Below are 19,679 nucleotides of genomic sequence, written 5' to 3'. Positions count from 1 at the left end.
TGTAGCTCTCGCTACAAAAGAAAAAGTTGCACGCACTCCAAATGCTGGGCTTCGACTTCTGCAGACATGCATCCTTACCGATTGCCCATAAAAGCTCGTATATCATAATACAAACGTAGAATATCCATGAATATCCAGTCCATGAAAAGTAACTGAAATGCCCGAAAGACGCGGGTTCGATCTCAACCGCAGTGGTCGAATTTCGATGAAGGCGAAATTCTAGAGGCCCGTGTACTGTGCGATGTCAGTGATCGTTAAAGAACCCCAGCTGGTCGAAATTTCCGGAGCCCTTCACTATACAGCGTCTCTCATAGCCTGAGTCGCTTTGGGACGTTAAACCCCCATAAACCAAACCAAACGTAGAATATATATCAAGATAATTTTTTGCTTCGAATTAAACTTTTATATGTGATGGGCAACTGTGTCGACGCATAGGAATGGTCCTTAGTTTTGGCAGATACGTTGTCGATTTCTTGGAAAAAGTCGGTTATAACAAGAACTGGAAAACGTTGCTTTTCCGATTTCGCAAAATCTCAAGCTCGGATGTTTCGTGGAACTTGAGTCTTTTCTGAGCAATTACATGCTACTTTCCTGTTGCGTGAATTTTGCGCAAAAAACTTTAATAGCTTTTGCAATTTCGCAGGAAAAAAATATCGCATTGTTAAAAAAATGCGTCCCAAAAAAGGGCGCGTTTCAGGACAATGAGACAAGAAATAAGAATGTGAGGCTGAATTTTTTATTCAGTTTTTATCCGTACTTCATGCTACAGTAGCGAAAATTCATACTTCTGGACGAAAAGTTTCTGTCTTCGTGTTGATATTTATGGAGTCTAAAAATGGCTAAAGATGAGTTTCATTCGGATTTTTAAAAAAATCATTGCCGTTTTTTTAAAATATTCTTGAAACACTATTCGTACCTGGTAATTCCAGAGCAATATAATAAAGTGTTCTATTATATGGTGTTCAATTAAACACCTAAAATTAAATGCCTAAGGCAGGCATTCATTCATCAAGCTACTGTTACTGGATATTATCCGTTTGAAGGAGTAACGTTCATGAATTCGACTTGCCACTGAATGCATGTGGTTGCTTTTTAGTTATCACAATGACAGAATGTCAGAAAAAGCTTTAGAAGCATGTTTGCACTTGTTAGCTTCGATAATAAGTCAAAACTAAAGTTTTCTTCTAGGCCTGGCTTCTATAGGCCTTCGATGTGTCTGGTCAGCCGAAATTTCTTGTGTCGAAGCGCCAAAAGCAAATATATTTCTGCCGATCTAATAATTGATATTGGATGTCCTGACGGCCCGCCACAATTCTTTAATCGCCACCAGACACCTAAGTGCTAAAACTTAAAACTTATTGAGCAGATTTTAGTAATTAACTAATCTCACAAATTCTATGACATCCGCCAATGCCGTCACTCTGATCGCGAAGGAATCATTTTTTTTCTAAAGAAGCCTATTTTTGAAAATTCTCCAAAGTCTTTAACAAGGTGAAAAGTGGGGCTGGTAGGTGCGCGATCTTGTAGCTAAAACCAGCGCTTGCACGAGACAGAGGACAGTGGGGAGAGAGTTAGCATGTATTAAAGACGACTGCTCTCGGGCGTTGCAGCCGCGACGTGATACCGATAGCGATGGGGGCCCGTCCGTCAGACTACGCCCGTGCATCGCCGGCGCGCTCGTTCATCCACGTGGAGGACTTTCCGTCGGTCAAGGCGCTGGCCGACTACCTGCACCTGCTGGACCGCAACGAGACGCTCTACAACGAGTACCTGCGCTGGAAGGGCTCCGGCGAGTTCATCAACACCTACTTCTGGTGCCGGCTCTGTGCCATGCTGCACGCTCCGCCGCTTCCCAAGGTGCCGTGCCACTTTTGCTGGTTGTTGCTTCTCTTGCGATGACGTTTCACTCATCTCTTCGTGGCCCATGCATGGGCGCGAACAGGCGGTTAGAACTAGTGCACTGTTCGGCATCATTGATTTTAACGGGTAAGGACAACAACGTGATGCTGGGGGATGGGCCGATCGAGGGCCAGATGAATTTCAAATTTGAAAACAGCTGCCTAAAATGCATGACCAAGGAAATAATCTGCAGCGTTAAGTCACGGAACCCGAAGCTGAAAAGTAATGCCGAAAAGTAATAGCGAAAAGTAGCGCCCAACAGTAAAGTCGAACAGTAAATTCCAACGTTAACGCCCAGCAGTAACGCCCAACAGCAGTAACGCCCAACAGCAGTAACGCCCAACAGCAGTAACGCCCAACAGTAGTAACGCCCAACAGTAGTAACGCCCAACAGTAGTAACGCCCAACAGTAGTAGCGCCCGGCAGTAACGCTAACGCCCAGCAGAATGTTTAGCCGTACTCTAAGGTACAGTTATCTCCAACTTGGGTAGGAAGGGAGAGCACAGGTTAATGAGCATATTCTTCTTAACAGCATGCCGGCAAGAACTTGCGCGCATTGAGTCAAGTCGGCTCATGTCTGTGTTGCAATTAGCATAAGATCCGAAAGTCCAATAGGCATATGCATCTCCGCGCAGATTATACTTCTTGCGAAAAGAAATAATGAGTTGAGGCTTTAATATGTATTTCGAAGGTTTATAACGGCGTAGCGTGAGAAAGTAGTCTTTTTGAAGAAGCCAAGAGCGCGATCGCATGTGCATTCCTAACTATTTGGTGCATATTTCGTTCGATTTGTGATCGATCCGCCAGTGGCTAATATCGCGCGATAGAAGACCACAGAAGCTAAACAAACCAGAAATCTAACATTTTAGACAAAACACTTCTTGCTTTCATGCGTTCGTTTGACTTTTCTGAGTGAAAATAGTGTTCCTTCAAACCTTTCGTTTTAAAAGCGCCATTTGTAAAAAGCATGTATTATTTCATACGTGAATTTTAACGGGAAGCTGCAAGTTGTACTTTTTTCCTTTTGCTGTTCTGTTAACTTTAGAAGCTGCCACAACGTAATCTTATGTTAAGACTGCCTTGAACGTTTGAAAAGATGCATTTAATTTGTAGTTTTTGCTTTTAATTACGATTGCAGAGTTGTCCTCCGTGTACGAAGTGCCGAAATATCTTTTCAGTCACGAACTTTGTACTGCTGGGACAGGAGGCGCCATCAACTTCTCTACCTTTCTTGAACTCCTTCGGTATAAAATTTAATTTAGTCCAAACTGAAATCTCGCTCGGCCATAGAGAGGGATTATTTGCCTAAACAATTGTCATTGCTGTATTTGAAGAATGGTCTGCAAAGACCCGCGATTGCTGTTTGGAATGTGCGTTTTTCCTTTGCTCACAAAACGTACAGTTCTGCCTCCAAGCTCGGCACTTAATGGTTTGTACGCTCAGACAAGACCGCACATCTATGCTTCTACGAGCGCGGCGCGCGCTCATATCGATCCAATATGGACACACGGCGCAGGTGTACCCGGACATCGGGGCGTGGTGGGCGGGGCCCGGGACGTGCCGCAGCGATCGCTGGAGAGACTTCCGGCCCAAGCCGGACCCTGTGGCTTACGTGCTCACCTGACCCAGCCCCTCCGGTGGCGTCTTGCCGCCTCCTTTCGGCTGGACAGCTGCTCGCTGAGGCTGGCTCTCCTCGATACTGTCGTACGAAAGGATTATTCGCACCACTGGATGGGCGTTAACTGGCCTCACGTGCTGCTGGACATGACACGTGACCTAATCTTGAACGAACAAATTGTGATAGGTGACTACCGGCACCGAAGGACGAGCCGGGTTTAGCCGCGCCCTGTTGTTGGCCGTGTTTGTGTGAGCCTGCTGCGAGTCACCAATGAGCGTATGGATCTGCTGGGACTTTGTGCGCGATTTTCTTCGCCTGCTGCATAATGTTCGCGTGTTCTAGGTGCATAAGTTTTGTCTGCGGCTCCGAGGTCGGAATGAGGAGGTGAAACCAAAGCCCTCACTTGTAGCTTGAATGGTTAACGTGCAAGAGGCAGTATAAGACCTCATGTTTTTCCTTTTTTTTTCTGCGGGCATATGACACGTCTAATGACGATGGTCAACAAAGAAACTGGTCAATGCGGTAAGAGGAGGTACACGGAGGAGAAAATTGAGTAGAATCATTCTCCGCAAAAACAACGCAGACTATGGTTTGTCTCACATGAAATGTTGAATTTAACGACTTCACCGAAGCATCCACAGTTTCGTAAGCCTGAGGGATAGTGTTCGACTTTTTTGCATTTGCAAATGCCCGCAAAGTTAAGAGATCAACAGACCAACGAGTCAGTTTCGAACATTTTGAAGCATCCGGGTGTCCGCATCAGAGCGCGTACTGCATTTTCTCTTACGACCAACGTGTTACGATCTCCCGCGCGATTTCGACGTAAACATCAGTGTTTTGTGTGCAAGGCGCGTGTGATGGAGATCAATACCACGTTCCCCGGCCGCAGCATTGGGCTGTAAGGTGTTCCCTCTGCGAGCACGCTCAGTAGCTCCCGTCTTGTGTATTTTTCTCACTCGTCACCAGCGTATTTCTTACATGTGTGGTTCCGTACGGTGCTGTTGTATTTTGGCTACGTACTGTGCTATGTGTTCACATTCCACAAGAGACTGCTTATCCAATACGATACACGCGAAGCACAGCGCTAGGGTGTAAAAATTATCGCCTTGCGAGCATTGCGCGTACATGCCAATTAGTACCACAACTGCGCTGAATTTGGAATCACCTGCTAACTTTTGAAGCGCCGTTAGAGTTTGCTACTATAGGCGCTGGCTGGGAATGCTAAAAGAGCTGATTTGAACCATCTTCAGCCTGGTCATAAAGGGATGATTAGCTAGGACTGTCTACAACACCTGGCGTAGGGGGTGGCGTTCAAAATGGCTGCATAATAGACAAACCTTTTCTTGTATGGCCACTTTCTAGCCTAAAACTGCAAAATAAAGCAGAACCTCGGAAATGAAAGGACTAGCTGTGCACGGCCAAGCATGGTGTATGTCACTTCACGTCACAGCTAGAAACCAAATGGCAGATAGCGCAGGATTGGAAAACGTGGCAAAACTCTAGGGCACCCCTTCTAGTTCTAGACATTTGAAAGCTTTCATCTCTTTTGTTCTCGATCAATTCCTCGATTTTTTTTTGCTGCCGATGCGTTGGTTGCTGCTTCGTTTCTGTTTCGTTATTTTGTCTGTTTTGTGATTTTGTCTTCTAATATTGGAGGCACGTTATTGAATTCATTACACAAAAGCATTGCTTAGTAAGCTTCATGCAAGAACCAACGCCGAATATAGACAGCGAAAGTTTCCGCAGTTATGTTCGAAGCATTAGTGCCAATCTGAACAACTTAAACGACTACTTAAGCGAGACTTTCTTACGCATTTCCTTTTCTTTAGTTCCTGTTCGAGCGCTGGGGTGCTAGATCATTTTTTTTTTCGAAGCCCATCAGTTCCCTCCATGCCATTACTTCGCTTCGTGCTTTGCAGTCACATCGCTTGAGAGTTTTTTTATGCACGCATTGAGCTGCAAGCCGAGGCGAACTATCGAAGAAAACAGTGTGCGTCAGTGACTACATTGTTAAACACTACAGCCACGTTGTGGCTTTTCAAGAAAAAGTTCCACGCAACAATTGTGAAAATGACGTCATTTATCGAGAGCTCGGTTTGTCCGTGAAATGGCTGTTATTTGGACTTCGGCTTGCAACCGTTGTGTTCAAATATCCAGACTTGATTCGGTTGCACTGCGCAGGCGTTATCGGCAGCTTGCGCCACGAAAATGAAACAAAGTGCGGCCTTAGCGTTCGTGCTAGAGATGGAGGTGCACAACCGTGAAGTAGCGCTTTTCTGTTCTAAACGCCGGTCTCGCATACACGTTTTCCGACAGAAGTTACCAAAGTCCTTGCATCGAAGGCGCAGAGTCTAGTCTTGATGGTCATTTCCGGTAACGGTTATAGCGAAGACGTAAACCTATAGTGGATGACCGCGCGACAGATGCGCTGACTTATGGTGCAAACTGTAGGCGCTACAATTCAACTGAAGGAAGCAAGACGCAGGCTCCTCAATCTCAACGAACACCAGTGATGGGGGCACCTCATTCATATTTATTACCCGCGACCGACCATTATGCGGCTGTCGATATTATCTCTGCCGTGAACACCGTGATTTTGAAAAACCCTAGAGTTCGTTAACCTTTACTCCTATGTTAATGTAACATAAAAATGTGTCGAAAGGAGCATAATTTAAAAAAAAAGTTTTTCCCAGTTAGCCTACGAAGGCTCTTATTTTATTTTTTTTCTGCGGGAGACAACCGTACTGGAGGTTATGGGCTCCAACCTGTTATCCGCTTGATGTGATACTGTGATTTACAGTGGTGAGCCTCGACGGCAATTTTGCATGTTATTGGTGATTTGGCTTTTATTGGCCAGATTATCCAACTGCATGCACTAATTAAGTGCTGTTAAACCCTCCGTTAGTAACAAACAGTATGGTGTGTTAAACCATTAGCAGCTTTTTTTTTTTTTCACATAGACTGGCAACTCTTTAAGCGCATGTTTCGTGATAGATGAAAAACAGTATTTTATTAGCCTAACCAAGTCAATACAAGTAATTTCCACCGAATAAACGTTCATTTTTGGATATATAGTAGGGTACTGCGAATTATTATTTTTGTCATACGCGTAGAAAATTCTCTTTATGCCCCAAACAAAATCGAATATGGAGTTGCGTGCGCTGCTCTGCGCGCAAGGTCAGACATTCTCTGTGTGACAACAGGTCGGTACAACAAGAGGGTGTGAAATGGCAATTTGTGGCTCCCATTTCAGTTCTCGTCATTTAGTTTAACTTTGGTGCAGCTTGCTTTGATCAGATCCGCGTTTCCAACAAGTGCAGCAGCATTTCTCGTTTTGACTGGTGAACTCCGAGCAAACTCGTTCATTTTCGTACAGGATCGAGCTCAACGCAATCTTTCAGAGTCAAGTAAGAAATTTCGCGCTCGTTTAAATAATCTCTGGACGCACACTGCTTTAAATTTATGCTCCAGCCAAGTCGCGTTGCTCAGTCTTCGTTATTATATGTTACTGTTATCATTGCTTTCGGGCCTCATTACGGGTACCGTGAACAGACAATTACTTCGAAGGTTTTAAGCGTGACTGCAGGAGTGCGCTAGTTTTCAGTTACAAAGAAATTATGGAGTTAACACTGTTTTCTGCGTCGTCGTGGTGCTGTGCTTCGTACAATGGTTCTGTAGATATCCAGCTATCAAAGAAAGGAGTCAGACTTTTACATGCCAAAACGAGTACACCTCAGACACGAATTCCACAAATGACCAAAGCACTTCGCTTCTTCTGAGCTGACCGCGTTTGCGTATGTGCTGGTGCACATAATAGGGTCGCTTGCTCCAACATACGCGCACCAGGCGTGCTGCTGTGAAACCAACTCTCAGGCAGTGATCGCAACAGGCGCACAATCTACACCTGACGCTGAAGCATGCCTGCGGTGGCTTTGAGTTTTGTCCCCGGCGCTTCAGCCGTAACTCGCGACAGATGCTCACTTTCGCGTTTGGGTCTGCAGTACCCGTGCTTATACTATACGCTGTCTTCCGGGCGCACTTTAAGCGTCTTTCTACCCTTGCCGCTGTGCACTACGAGCTAAGTTAGGAGTCTTTTTTAGCGATTAAATTAGAAGCGCCGCTCCCGAAGCAGACCAAAGTCAAACGGCCGAAACGAACCTCTGTTGCCCGCCGCACTTCCTTGCGTATGTATCGGTTTGGCCAGGAGTGTGCATAATATGTGCCATATATATCGAATACTTTTTTAGCACATCAAGATGCATAATAATAGCTGGATTTATTAGGCAAAGTCTTGTGAGCTTTTACAGCGCGACATTATTTTTTTTTCTTTTGCTTATGGGCAACAGTCGACAGAAGCCCAAACGTGGTATTTGTTTTCAGATACATTGTAACTGAGCACTCTCTCAACACTGCATTCAGCCCTGTTTGAGTCTCGTATTATGCGCACACTGCTGCTCTGCTACTTTTGATAGTTATCGGGCATATTTCCAATAGGCTCTGAAACTCCCTCGGACGTCCTGGGGACGTTTGAGACGTCCTACGGACGTCCAGTGTAGTTTCAGTGTCTATTGGGTTCCATGGTGTTCAGAGGCGGCGTAAGAACAGAGCTCTTTAAACGCACCAGTTGCGAACGAAGCTTCAATAAAGTCCAGTGTTTTAAAATAACAGCATAAAGATTTGACCGAACCTAGTTTACGGATTGTCGCGTCATCTTTGGACGGGCAAATGAACTGTTCGGCACCCAACATTTGATGTATTTTAGAAGCAGTTGGTCTCATTTTGAAGCGGTGTTTCGCAAGAGATGTGTTTGATTAACTCTAGCGTACGGTCATGCTCTTGAGGATGTAGTGAGCTCGCAATTTCTTGATCACCTTTTTTTTTCTTTTTTCGGGTGTTTTGTACGTCTTGCACCGAAGGGTTTGAAGTCGCGTGCCGACATGCGGAGCTGGCTGAGCGGATTCCCGCCAGTGATTCCGGCTCGGGTGCTCTGTTCATTTCATTCATGTGATAGCCGAACTGGTCACGTTGTGCTAGTCATACTGTTAGGCGTCAAGCATAGATTTACTCTGCCCCACTCCTACTGGCCACCTTTGTATATAAAACAAAAGCAATCTCATACGATGTTGGCATTTGAATCTCATCCGCATCAATAAACTGTGTTTCTTTTCACGTTCACCCCGTTTTTGTCTGTCGTCATGCGATAACGCCGAAAACATTCGCTGCTGATAACGAGCAGCAGTAGGAACCTTCGTAGACCTCGCTGGGTAAGTCATGTAATTTTTGTTTCGTAGTTAGGTTTGCTCACCGACAGCTGTACAATATTAATCGCGATTAGCAGGAACACGAGAGCGGATTACGTCGACATGCCGTCCGAATTGAAAGCGTCGTCACAGATAAGAATTGTGCTCGACGTCGGCTGCTGAACTGCAAGGTAGGTTGGCATCAATGCCGCGCACCCATACATACAAGGGCTGTGTGCTCCGACCTTAACGTCAGACTGTTAGACCAGCCTCATACCGCAGGCGCGCTACTTGAAGTGGCGCTTTCGCGTATGGAGCACGTTACGGACGTGCACAAAATATGGCGGAGACCTTGTTTTTGCAGATAATTACATTAATTTTTCTTCATCCGAAATGTGACGACCAAACGGCCATTCAGCCCGTCTGTAGTAGTTCTTCCCAGCGATGTCCAGCTTGATGAAGGCGAAGACGACCTGCCACACTTCCTCGGCTGGTGCGCAACTAGTTGCCCTTCGGGCTGCAGTTGAGCACGTCAGCAAAGAACCTCCACATGAACGGTCAGTTTTCACTGATTTCGGAGGAGCCCTTCAAGGCCTGCAAGCTGCTCTACGCCGCGGGTCTCATGAACAACTGGTTGCAGAGATTCGCAAGGTGTACCACTAGGTGTACTTAAAGCAACGAGGTGTACCACGAGGTGTACTTAAAGGGGCTGTAAAGGGGGCCCTAATAAAGTTGCGGCATGCCTGGGGCATTGAAGCACACCGCTTCACGAATAGTGTCCAGCAAGGATTTTTTAAATGCGCTTTGTAGAAGCTGAGTTATCTGTGGTTAAAATTTGAATTTCAGCGTCTTCGCGCCTTTCCCTCTTCTCTTGTCACTTTTTGCACGCTGGAAGGTAGGCGCTCCTTCGCCGACCCCCCTCTGGGAGCGGAGCTTCCCGACCCGCCGGAGCTAAGCAGCTTATTGGCCGAGGCCACGATAGCTGCCTGACGTCTGCAAGAATCTAACCAATGGCCACCTCTCACCTTGTCTACGCAGATGCGGGGGACGGAGGAGGGTGCGAGTATGGAAAAGTCGCCGGGAAGGGCTCGCCAACTTTGACTCGTGATTGTGGGTCGTCTGCTGCGTGTAGAGTATTATTTGGCTCTGGTTTTTATGGCAATACAGTGCAGTGATTAAGTGAGTTAATGTGCTCTCCTGGGAAGGCGTTTCAGAGCCCCTTTAAAGCAGATGGCGAACTGATATTCCAATTTATTATACCGTTAAGCAAATTATAAAAAAAATCCGACCATGGTGGCAGTTGTTTCAAAGAAGACGCTGCTGTCTTCCACACATTCATTCCTTCCAGCGCAGATGGCACGGAGCGCTCTACACAGGTCTGTGAACGACTGTACTACATATCTTTTTAGCGCGGCAGTGTTAAACCCACATGTCTGTTTTCCTCAGTTCCTCTACAATTACAGGATTCTCCAAACGGTGCTCACATTTCTCACGTTCAGCTTGCTTATTCCATTGATATAACAGAAGATCTTACACGAAAACTACGCACAAAACTACGAACTAAAGGTAGAAAAACGCGACTTTTTCTACTGAAGTCACTGAAATACGCAGCAGACAAACGACTAGAGGTGCGCGCCGTGTCGTTTTCGAACTGCGGCGGCGTGGCGGTCGTTTCTACTCGGCGGCGGCGCGGCGCCTGGTATTCATCGGCGGCGGCGCCGGCGGCGTGGAAAGCTAAACCAAAAATTTGGAAAGCTATTTCACTACAGCCTTCTTTGTTAAACTGCTTGAAATTTTAGGGATTTTCGTACTTAGGGCTCAGAACACAGAATACAGAGGGGTAGAAGGGTGAGAGAAATGCAAAATTTTTGTAAATCTTTTTTTAAACGCCATATTTAAAAAAAAATTAGGCACATATCCCAAGCGCGTATGTTGATTGTGCTTATATATTTCTTGCTCACGGACGTGCAGAACCTTTCTTGTTTTCTGCGTCGTAGTGGCAAATGTTTTCTTCTTTCTACCCTTCGGTTACACAAGGTCCGTTCGATTCGCCTGCACTACGTGAACTGGTTCTCGCGGTGCTGCACTTCGCCATTCGTTTCAGCGGTGCAAGATGGCGCCGTCTGCACGACGCCATTCGTTTCAAAAAAGTGCAGACGTTGTGCAGGTCTAGTTCAGGAAAGTGCAGGAAAATGTGCACCTCCTCAATGGTCGGTGCCGAAATGGTGCAGCTGCAGACGCCATGGAAGCAGACGAAGGCTTGCGCGACGATGGGTTGCGCTTTGCGATAAACGGCAGATATACTCAAATTATTCCACTCGTCGATGATAACAGTGCCTCACACGGGCCCGCCGACTCTCATGGAACGTGAGTGGCCACCCGAGAAGGCGGCGACGGAGGTGGGGACGGCGGCCCTCGCCGGCACGTTGCATCTCTCGACCATCGTGTTCTCGACGGACCCGTAACCGGCGTCTTTACTTTCTACTAATAAGGTTATATTAGTACTCGAAGCCGGTTATGTTAACTAAAAAGTAAACACGCGCATGCAGCGCATGATGCACGTTGTTTCAACACCCGCTTAGCATGAAACTCGGCGCGCGCACACCTCAGTAAGAGAACACACGTGCGTTTCGCTTAGCTGCCGCAAGATTGCATCGAGACTGATTCATGGCAACAATTCGCTGCGACGTGCTGTTTGAAAATTCTTCACGTGGTTCGGGATGTTGGCGGCCGTTGATTTGGGCTGCACACTGCTGGCTGCAATTTGGTGGCGACGCCAAAGCTAGCAGACGACCAGGCCTGCACTCGACCATTCGTTTTGGAAGTAGGCAGCAATTGAACTGCTGCAACTAGCGCTGCACGCTCGCGGCACCGCTGCGGAACTTTACAGAACTGGTGCAGGGAGTGCAGGCGAATCGAACGGACCTACAGCCTACAGGTATTTTTCCATTGCGCAGAGTCAGTGAATTCGCCTATTGTTATGACGGCACCGACGCACGTGACACTCGATATGTTAATCGTACTTCCACTTGTTCTAAATGAGACTGTGGTTATACATTATTCTTTACGTGAAAATAAACAGACCTCTTCTATGACCAACTTTTGCTTGGTTGAGCCCTTTACCTGTCAACCAATCAGTTGATGTTATAACACATGTGCACATTTCAGTCTGGACAGTTTGTGAAATAACTTGTTCTGAATATATAATCACAATTTGTTTAAAGTAACTGCCCTTATAAGGGCCTTTTCCGGGAATAAAAAAGAAATACAATATTTTTTTGCGGCAGGTGAACATTTTTCTAGCTGAGATATGTTACGGTGCGTTGAAGCCGTTTTGGGACATATCGCTGGTTCCACCCACAGTGCCCGCGACCCTCAAGTCGTTATTTTGACGTTCCGAATCCGTTGTTTCTTCTCGTCGCGCCATGTTGCGCTTTTCCCGAAGTTTCGGAATGCCAAGTTGCGTTGTATGGTGACGGAACGCATGCGTAGACGCGCGGAGAGCACGGTTGCTTTTCTTTGTTTTGTATTGATTCATTGCAAACACACTTGACATGTTGACTCCTTGACATGATTATATGCCTCAGACAGGGAAAAGAATTAAACAAGACAAAACCAAATCTCAGACGCAGCTAGATTTGCGAAGGAAAATATATTCATATTTAGAGGGCGCGCCGATAGCGCAGAGTGAAAACGTCGGCGGCGGCGCGCCGATGCCTCGGCGCATAATCACCCGTTCCAGTGACTATATCCGCGCACACCTCTGCACGCGATTTCCGGTAAAAGCCGTCCAACTTCCGGTGGCTGCACTCAGGTTCGCCTCGGAAAGTATACAGTGTTCTAGAACACTGTAGAAAATGAGAATGCAGCAGCCACCTATCTAATGGAGCTGGGAGAGGTTTTTATCGCTTAATTTCACCCCAACTGCTCTCTGCGCATGCGCGGCGCGCTGCTACAGCGACGGAGACGCAGTTAGAGGCCTTGTCTGCTTCTGAGAGAGCCGTGGCACCAAAGCCGCTCTCGGTGCTAGCGCGCGCTGCAAGTCTGCGAGCTCGAGGATTCGCGCCAAATTTGTGGGCGGTCTAGCACTGTGCCTCGCCATGGCGGGCGTCGCGTCAAAGGCATCCAAAAAATAAATTTTTAGAGAACATTTTTTGGATTTAAAAAAGCAAGGAAACATATAGCCATTTTGTCCACTATCTCGCGAGGCGTTTGTGGACCTTCAATGGGACCTCGCCTTCACCGACATAACTTGCCGATCTGAGCAGTCTTTTAAAGGTTCGTGCGTGTGAATTATCACGACTGCATGTCTCTTAACTGCTTGCGTCGTCGGCCAGTCTCTAAAGAACATGCTAAAATAAGTATACGGCGTGCATCGCGAACTGCTTGTAAGGTGCCGCATTTGCCAAAAGTTACCGAGCAGCCGCGTCGGTAGCGGGCTAGCAGGCGTGCGGCGGCGTTTCAGTCTCCGGCACTGATGCTGATGCCCGGCTGCGAGTGTAAACTATAGTTGACGTATGCCTGCGCCCTCGCTCGGTGTGAGAGCGCTCCGAACGCGCGAAATAGCTTATCGCAAATGGCCCGGCTGCGAGTGTGTGACATAAGCCCCCGCTCAATGCTCTTGTTTGGGCGAGTTCATCTTTGAAAGGGTACGCACTTGCGTGAAGAAGACGAGACATGTCGTGTGTGTTTCTTCGTTGTGTCCCGTCTTCTTCGCGCAAGTACGTACCCGTTCAGTATGATTGCGCACCGAAGGCGCGAAAATCGCAAATGCTACGCGCAATTACTTATCATCCAAGGATGGAGAGCGAGGGCGAAAACTTACGTCAGCCCGTTTACACTCGCAGCCTGGGTGCAGCGGTCAGCGGCGGAGACAGCAGCGCCGCCGCTCGGCTGAGAGCCTGCTCCCGCTGCCGACGCGCCTGCTCGGTTACTTTTGGCGAAGAAGGCACGTATCAAGTGGCTGTCAAGCAAGGATACTGTCGCGATGAAAAGAAATACCGACACGGAGCGCGTGGCTTGCGGCCCAATCGGTGCTGCCCCGAATTGCTAGCAAGGTTGCTAGTCCTACACCTCGCAGAGCGCGGATGCGGTATTCGTGCTCAGTCGGTGCCCGCGGTCACTGCGGCATCGGAGGCAACGAGGGGCCTGCTCTTTCCTTCGAGAAGGGGACTGGAGTCGACTTCAGTCGCGTTCATGTAACTGCGGCAGTGCCCATGCGACCCCGTGACAGAACAATGGTGAGCCCCTGTGCATTCACCGAGCAGGCAGGTTTGACATGCCGCTTGATATCATCGCCGGGTAGTGCGAGCCAGGCGTGAACGCTCCGTGCTACTTCGGACGATATGCGGCCGGACGCTTCACCCCGCCGCCTGTGCAATGTGCTGCGCCCGCGATTAATTAACGACAAGGCACTACGTACGCGCGGGTTGGTATATATATATATATATATATATATATATATATATATATATATATATATATATATATATATATATATATATATATATATATATATATATATATATAGTGTATTTCCATGCTGTGTAAATGTGGGCAGTGGTGTCTCTCGCGCTGATATAATGCGGACAGTGCCTGGAGTCTCACGCGCGAGCGGCGCAGACTTGTTTAGCATCTGTGTTGGGTAAATACTAAACACAGTTCTCCCCTATCCTTTCTCGCTATCGCTGTCCACTGTACTTCTTCTATCTCTCCCTGTACCGCCGGCCACAGCTCTGCATGGTGCTTAAGGTATTATAAATGGCAGTTGCCAGGGCCAGCAGTGAATTCGTTTCTTTTTGTATTTTTCTTTTATTAAGCCACTGCTACTAGCGCGCGTTCCTGGAGAGGAGCGACGGAGTTTTTGCTCTTCTCAAAGAAATGCGAGTGAAAATAAAATACATATGAAACCGAAACAATGCGCCCGCCGAGAAGCGGGGAGGGCTCTGCTTAAGCCTCCATCACTGCTGTTGTGTTGGCAAAGCCATCCATGCGATCCGGCAACGCTCACCACCTACACGCGTATTCAGTAAACGCCGCCGGGGAAGCAGACGGCCCCACTCTCTCAGCCTCCTCCTCCCCTGGCGCTCCTCTCGTTTTCCTTCCTCCATGTAATGCTCAAGCACGTGACTTGAACTTGCAGCGTACACTATAGCACAGGGAAAGGCTTTGAGGACACGGCATCTTTGGAACGAGAACGTTGCGGATGTGCAGCGAGCAGTGGGGGGGATGAGATCAAGTGATGACAACCTCTACCAATGGAGTTCAGTAGATTTGACCGCACAGAGATTCTAAATAATAGTACGATAGTCTATCGTTTCATCGCATTAAGTCGACGGCTGGCCGACGGCAGGCACCTTTTTCGCGCGGTAAATGAATTCAACACAATGGCAAGACGGGCGAGTTGGTGATACATACTTAAGGGAAAATAGCGCAAAATACGGGGACAAGTGACGAAAACAACAGGACCAGCGCTTTTTACTCACAACTGAAGGTTTATACACAGGAAACCAGGAATATAAACAGCGCAATCAAACAAGATAACAAAGCTATAAAGGAATGAAAGGAAGAACAGGTGAGGTGCGTTTCCGAAGCGAACGCAAAGGACCATGGGAAAATAATCTGCCAGCTACTTCCGGTTCCAAATTCTTTCCACACACTGCCTGCATTGCGTGATTGTTCAGTCACTCATTTTTAAAAGGCGAAAGCCTTTCTTGGCTCACGTGGGCGGAAGTTGCAGACGGAAATTGTCCGCACGAACTGCCAGTCATAAGTTGTGCGGTAAATAAAACAAAAATGTAAAAGTTCATTAAGCAACAGTTCTTGGCTACGAATATGTAATAAAAAACAAATAAAAATAAAAACAAGAAAGTAAAAATAAATAAAACGGAAAAAAGAACAACAAGCTACAATGACAGAAAATAAAAGAAAATGAAAAATGAAGGGCGACAAAGGACAGGGAAAGGCTTTCGCATTTTAACGCTCACAAGCAGACTTAATTGCAATCCTGCAATTTTTTGTGCTGCAACATTGCTTATTGCACAGCACCACCGTAAGATCAGCGCGTGCTGAGTATGAACGCGTCCTGAGCGCAGAAGTTGACGGTAACGAAAGGTAAGAGTGTTTTGTCGTGGTTATAATAATCAGCGTAGGCTGGCTGTTCTACGTATGCGCGCGTTCTGCGTATGCATGTGCGTTTGAAGTAGTTTAACGCGCCGGCCATTATTAGCTTTTTTTTTTCGCCGCACTACGAAGGCAACGAAGGGCTCAAATGTGCACAGTTCAGCAGACGATAGATGTATTTTCCTCACAGCATGGGCTAGCAATTAAACTATCCATACATGCCAGTGTGCGCACAGCGTGTCTCAACACATCGCACTACGTACGCATAAAAGCTTCCTATCATTTACATTATTTTGGTTGCATTTCGTGCGAAACTACATTACGAAACAGAGCAGAGTCGAAGTCGCGTTGGTCTTGCAGTGATGCAGTGCAATCAGCGGCGTTGCAGTGCAGATAAATTAGTGTAAGCTGACGTGAGGCAAGCGAGTAGGGGGAGAAATTTGGAACCGGAAGTAGCGGTAGAAGACGACCACGGTGCAGATGACTTTCCCATGATCCTCTGCGCTGAATCTGGAAACGATACAATGGTATTACTGCAGTGAGGAACTGCATAAAATACGTTTAAAGTGAACTGAATTATCTGGTTCAGTTCTGCATTAAAAATGTTAGAGATCACTGCGGCAACCCGCATTGAAGGAATGCGAAAGCCTTGACGCCTCATCGACACTCTTTGCCCCTCTTGATTCTCTCTGCTCCTTTTTGCCTTATCGACTGATTGATTAGTTATAGATTGGTTGATTGCCTCTATTGATCGCGATGTTCGATGTTCATTCAACAATTTTCCCAATTACTGTAATCAGTTGCCTTAATTAATGATATTTACTCTCACTATACCCTCTTTTCATTTCAATCGCCCATTTTGAGTTTTCAAATTTGGCGCCACGATTCGCTTTGAAATTTGGCGTCATGGTTTGTTCCCGCTCAACTACTCGTTTTCACAACCATTTTTTTACATTTGTGGCATTTCTGCTCTAATAACTTAACTAATCATCCGATTAACATCAATTTTTTTTGCGCATCATCCTCACATCGTCCTCTACCTCCACTAGTTGCCCCTAGTGGAGATTAGTGATTACAACTATTCGTTTAATGATCTCTCTTCTGAGAACGCCATAAGTGCTGCGGACACGAAACCACCGACTTAGCCTAGAAATTCTTTCACATTAATAAAACAGGCAATTTGTGTGCGCTTTGTTCTAGATAAGTGGTCGAACCACCGATCACCACAAGAGAGAGGTTTGTCGATGGCAGCGCCACACGTGAGGAAGTGGGCTCTTAGGCCATTTAGTACGTGGCCTCCGCGATTGGTTCCGGCAGACGGCCGATTGACCGCGGAGGCCACGATTAGTAGCGAGCGCGGTGGGCTGACTGCCCGACTGAGAATGTGCAAGCTACAAGCACCACAAGCAGGCGTGCGGTGCGGCTGCTGCTGCTGTTGATGGTGGAGCAGTGGAGCGTACTACCCGCGTGGTTCCCAAAGGTCATTCTGTGAATTGCGTGGTGGCTGCACTGTATGTTGCTCAAAATCGACTGTATTCCAAGATGGGAAAGTGGCAGCTTGAAATCTTTAAAATGAGCATATATATGGCGTTTCCGGTCGGTCTTTTCTACATTTTTAACCAACCGCAGTTCTTCGAAGAGTGGGTAACGAAGAAAAAGCGCGACTGCTTTCTTGCTCCAGACCCTGCCTCGGAGCAGCAACTCAAAGACTGCATCAACTCATTCAAGAACAAGAAGCGAGAAGAACTTGTGAAAGAACTGGAGGCTGTTTCCACTGGGAGTGGTGGTCAAAATCCGAGCGGCAGTTAGCTTCACGGACGCGTCGATACACGACGATGCGGTGTTCATGTTTGGAGGCGCCAAGTTGTCACACGCTGCCATGAAGACCAACACTCCTTACACGTGCATTGCGTTTTGCGTGAGCAGCTGTTGTGCAGCACTAGTCCTTCGCTCGCACGTGGTGTTGACTGCGTGGCCCTGCAAGAGTTGTAGTCACAGTAAATTCTCTTGAAAAACGACATCTTCGAAGTCATAATTACGATGTTTGTTCCCATACAGAGTGTAATTTCTGGTGCATGTGTTCATTCCATTAAGGTTGGCGAACGTGTTGGCTTGTACGAACTTTTTCGGTCGTCACCTCGGCCCTGATTGAGCGAGAGTGCAGGAATACTGGCCTCGTCGTAAATTTTCTTGCTGTTCTGTAGTGTGGAGTCAACATGCCTTTGTTGCATTGGAGATTTTTATTATTGTCTGCTGCAGTTGGTTCCGGGAATGCCCATATGTAGGCACCTTTTTTAAGTAATTACTCTGCCAGCATTCATTGTTGCTAAAGGCATTTGACTGAAGTGTCCTTTCAGCCACTTATACCTGTGCCACACGGGCAAATTTAATGCCATGAAGTGCTTACTGCCTTAGGTTTTAGTGGCATTTGAAAGTTTATGGTTTATGGGGGTTTAACGTCCCAAAGCGACTCAGGCTATGAGAGACGCCGTAGTGAAGGGCTCCGGAAATTTCGACCATCTGGGGTTCTTTAACGTGCACTGACATCGCACTACACGGGCCTCTAGAATTTCGCCTCCATCGAAATTCGACCGCCGCGGCCGGGATCGAACCCGCGTCTTTCGGGCCAGCTGCCGAGCGCCATAACCACTCAGCCACCGCGGCGGCCCCTAATGGCATTTGAGCGGTGCCATACGCATAAATGTAAAGGCATTAGCCTTACTGCCATTCGCAACCCACCGAGTTCGCCGCAACTCATTCGTTCGAGCAATGCATACTCTCATCTCCATTCCACATGCAGAAAAGTGCACAACTTTGTTGGTAACAACTTTTTAACCAGTAGTAAATGGTTAATTCATAACGGTTCAGTCAGATGAGGCATCACTAGTGCATTTTTGATGCAAAGGGCACCATTTTTACCAGCACTTTTGACGGATACTCTCGGCTTATGTGCCGACACCAGAGTTTATGGTTACTTGTTCGAATTGTCAAGCAAGAGCAGCAGTACTTTTTGCGAAATAATTTTTATATTGCATTTGAGTAACATTTCCAAGATACTGTACTCACTATCACTGTTCATATTTAGGAGAAATTTTTCACTGCCTTGCAATCGTTATCGTCTTCGTGACTTTCATATAATGACACTAAATGTGGACGTGTAGCACCAGCTTCAAAAATAATGGCATTAACAAACTTAAGGTCTTAACCATTCACTGCCATTTCTTGTGCGTGTGTGGCACGGGTATTAGACACTTGCACTTAACCACTTGAATGAACCAACTGGCCAAAATAGAGAATTCTGCCCAGGTGCCTTCTTAATTATGTTTAGTGCTGTGTTAGCACCGTGTGAACTATACCTGCTCCATCTAGCCATGCAACCAGACCAACAAGCCTAAACCAGAACACTAGTACATTTGATTTCTTCTGCTGTGTCTGCACGTACATAACCTCTTGTTGCTGGCATGTGTCATAGATTTCGTGTGAATGTTATGACTTGTACTGTGCCTTATTCAAAGCCCTTTGCATATTAGGGCCGAATAGTTACAGTTGCTTAGCAAAGTCATAAATTGCTGTTTTAGGGCGAAGCATCCTTTAATTATGCCAGCCAAAGTCAGATCGTAGAATGTGTATCAATGCTATAGTAAGCTAGAGCTCTTTTCCTTGCACAAGAAGTGGTTTGTAAGCAAATTTGATTAGATACTGGATCGATTAGGCAACGTGATGAACTGTCACGCTCCAATGTGAGCTGCAATGCACAAGATGTAGGAGCTCAGTTCTTGAAGCAGCGTAAGCGCAGCAGT

The 19,679-nt window shown here is 46.8% G+C and overlaps 2 protein-coding genes across 5 annotated transcripts in view; one reads left to right on the top strand and one right to left on the bottom strand.

Annotated features, from left to right (window-relative positions):
• The window catches only part of LOC144129163 (glycoprotein 3-alpha-L-fucosyltransferase A-like), a 113,706-nt gene extending 105,014 nt beyond the window's left edge, over positions 1-8,692 (top strand). For all 4 annotated transcript variants that reach the window (XM_077663120.1, XM_077663117.1, XM_077663118.1 and 1 more), the window contains exons 7-8: positions 1,611-1,857; positions 3,416-8,692. In XM_077663120.1, coding sequence (XP_077519246.1) covers positions 1,611-1,857; positions 3,416-3,523 — 355 coding nt within the window. In that variant the 3' untranslated portion in view covers positions 3,524-8,692. The remainder of the gene's footprint in view (positions 1-1,610; positions 1,858-3,415) is intronic.
• LOC144129167 (LETM1 domain-containing protein 1) overlaps positions 1-19,679 on the bottom strand; it is a 369,791-nt gene that overhangs the window by 331,502 nt on the left and 18,610 nt on the right. The gene's annotated exons all lie outside the window — the stretch shown is intronic.

This window comes from Amblyomma americanum, chromosome 4 (assembly GCF_052857255.1).
Source record: "Amblyomma americanum isolate KBUSLIRL-KWMA chromosome 4, ASM5285725v1, whole genome shotgun sequence".
Taxonomy (NCBI): domain Eukaryota; kingdom Metazoa; phylum Arthropoda; class Arachnida; order Ixodida; family Ixodidae; genus Amblyomma; species Amblyomma americanum.
Note: the sequence above shows the minus strand (reverse complement) of the source record. Positions and strands in the feature narration are given on the sequence as shown.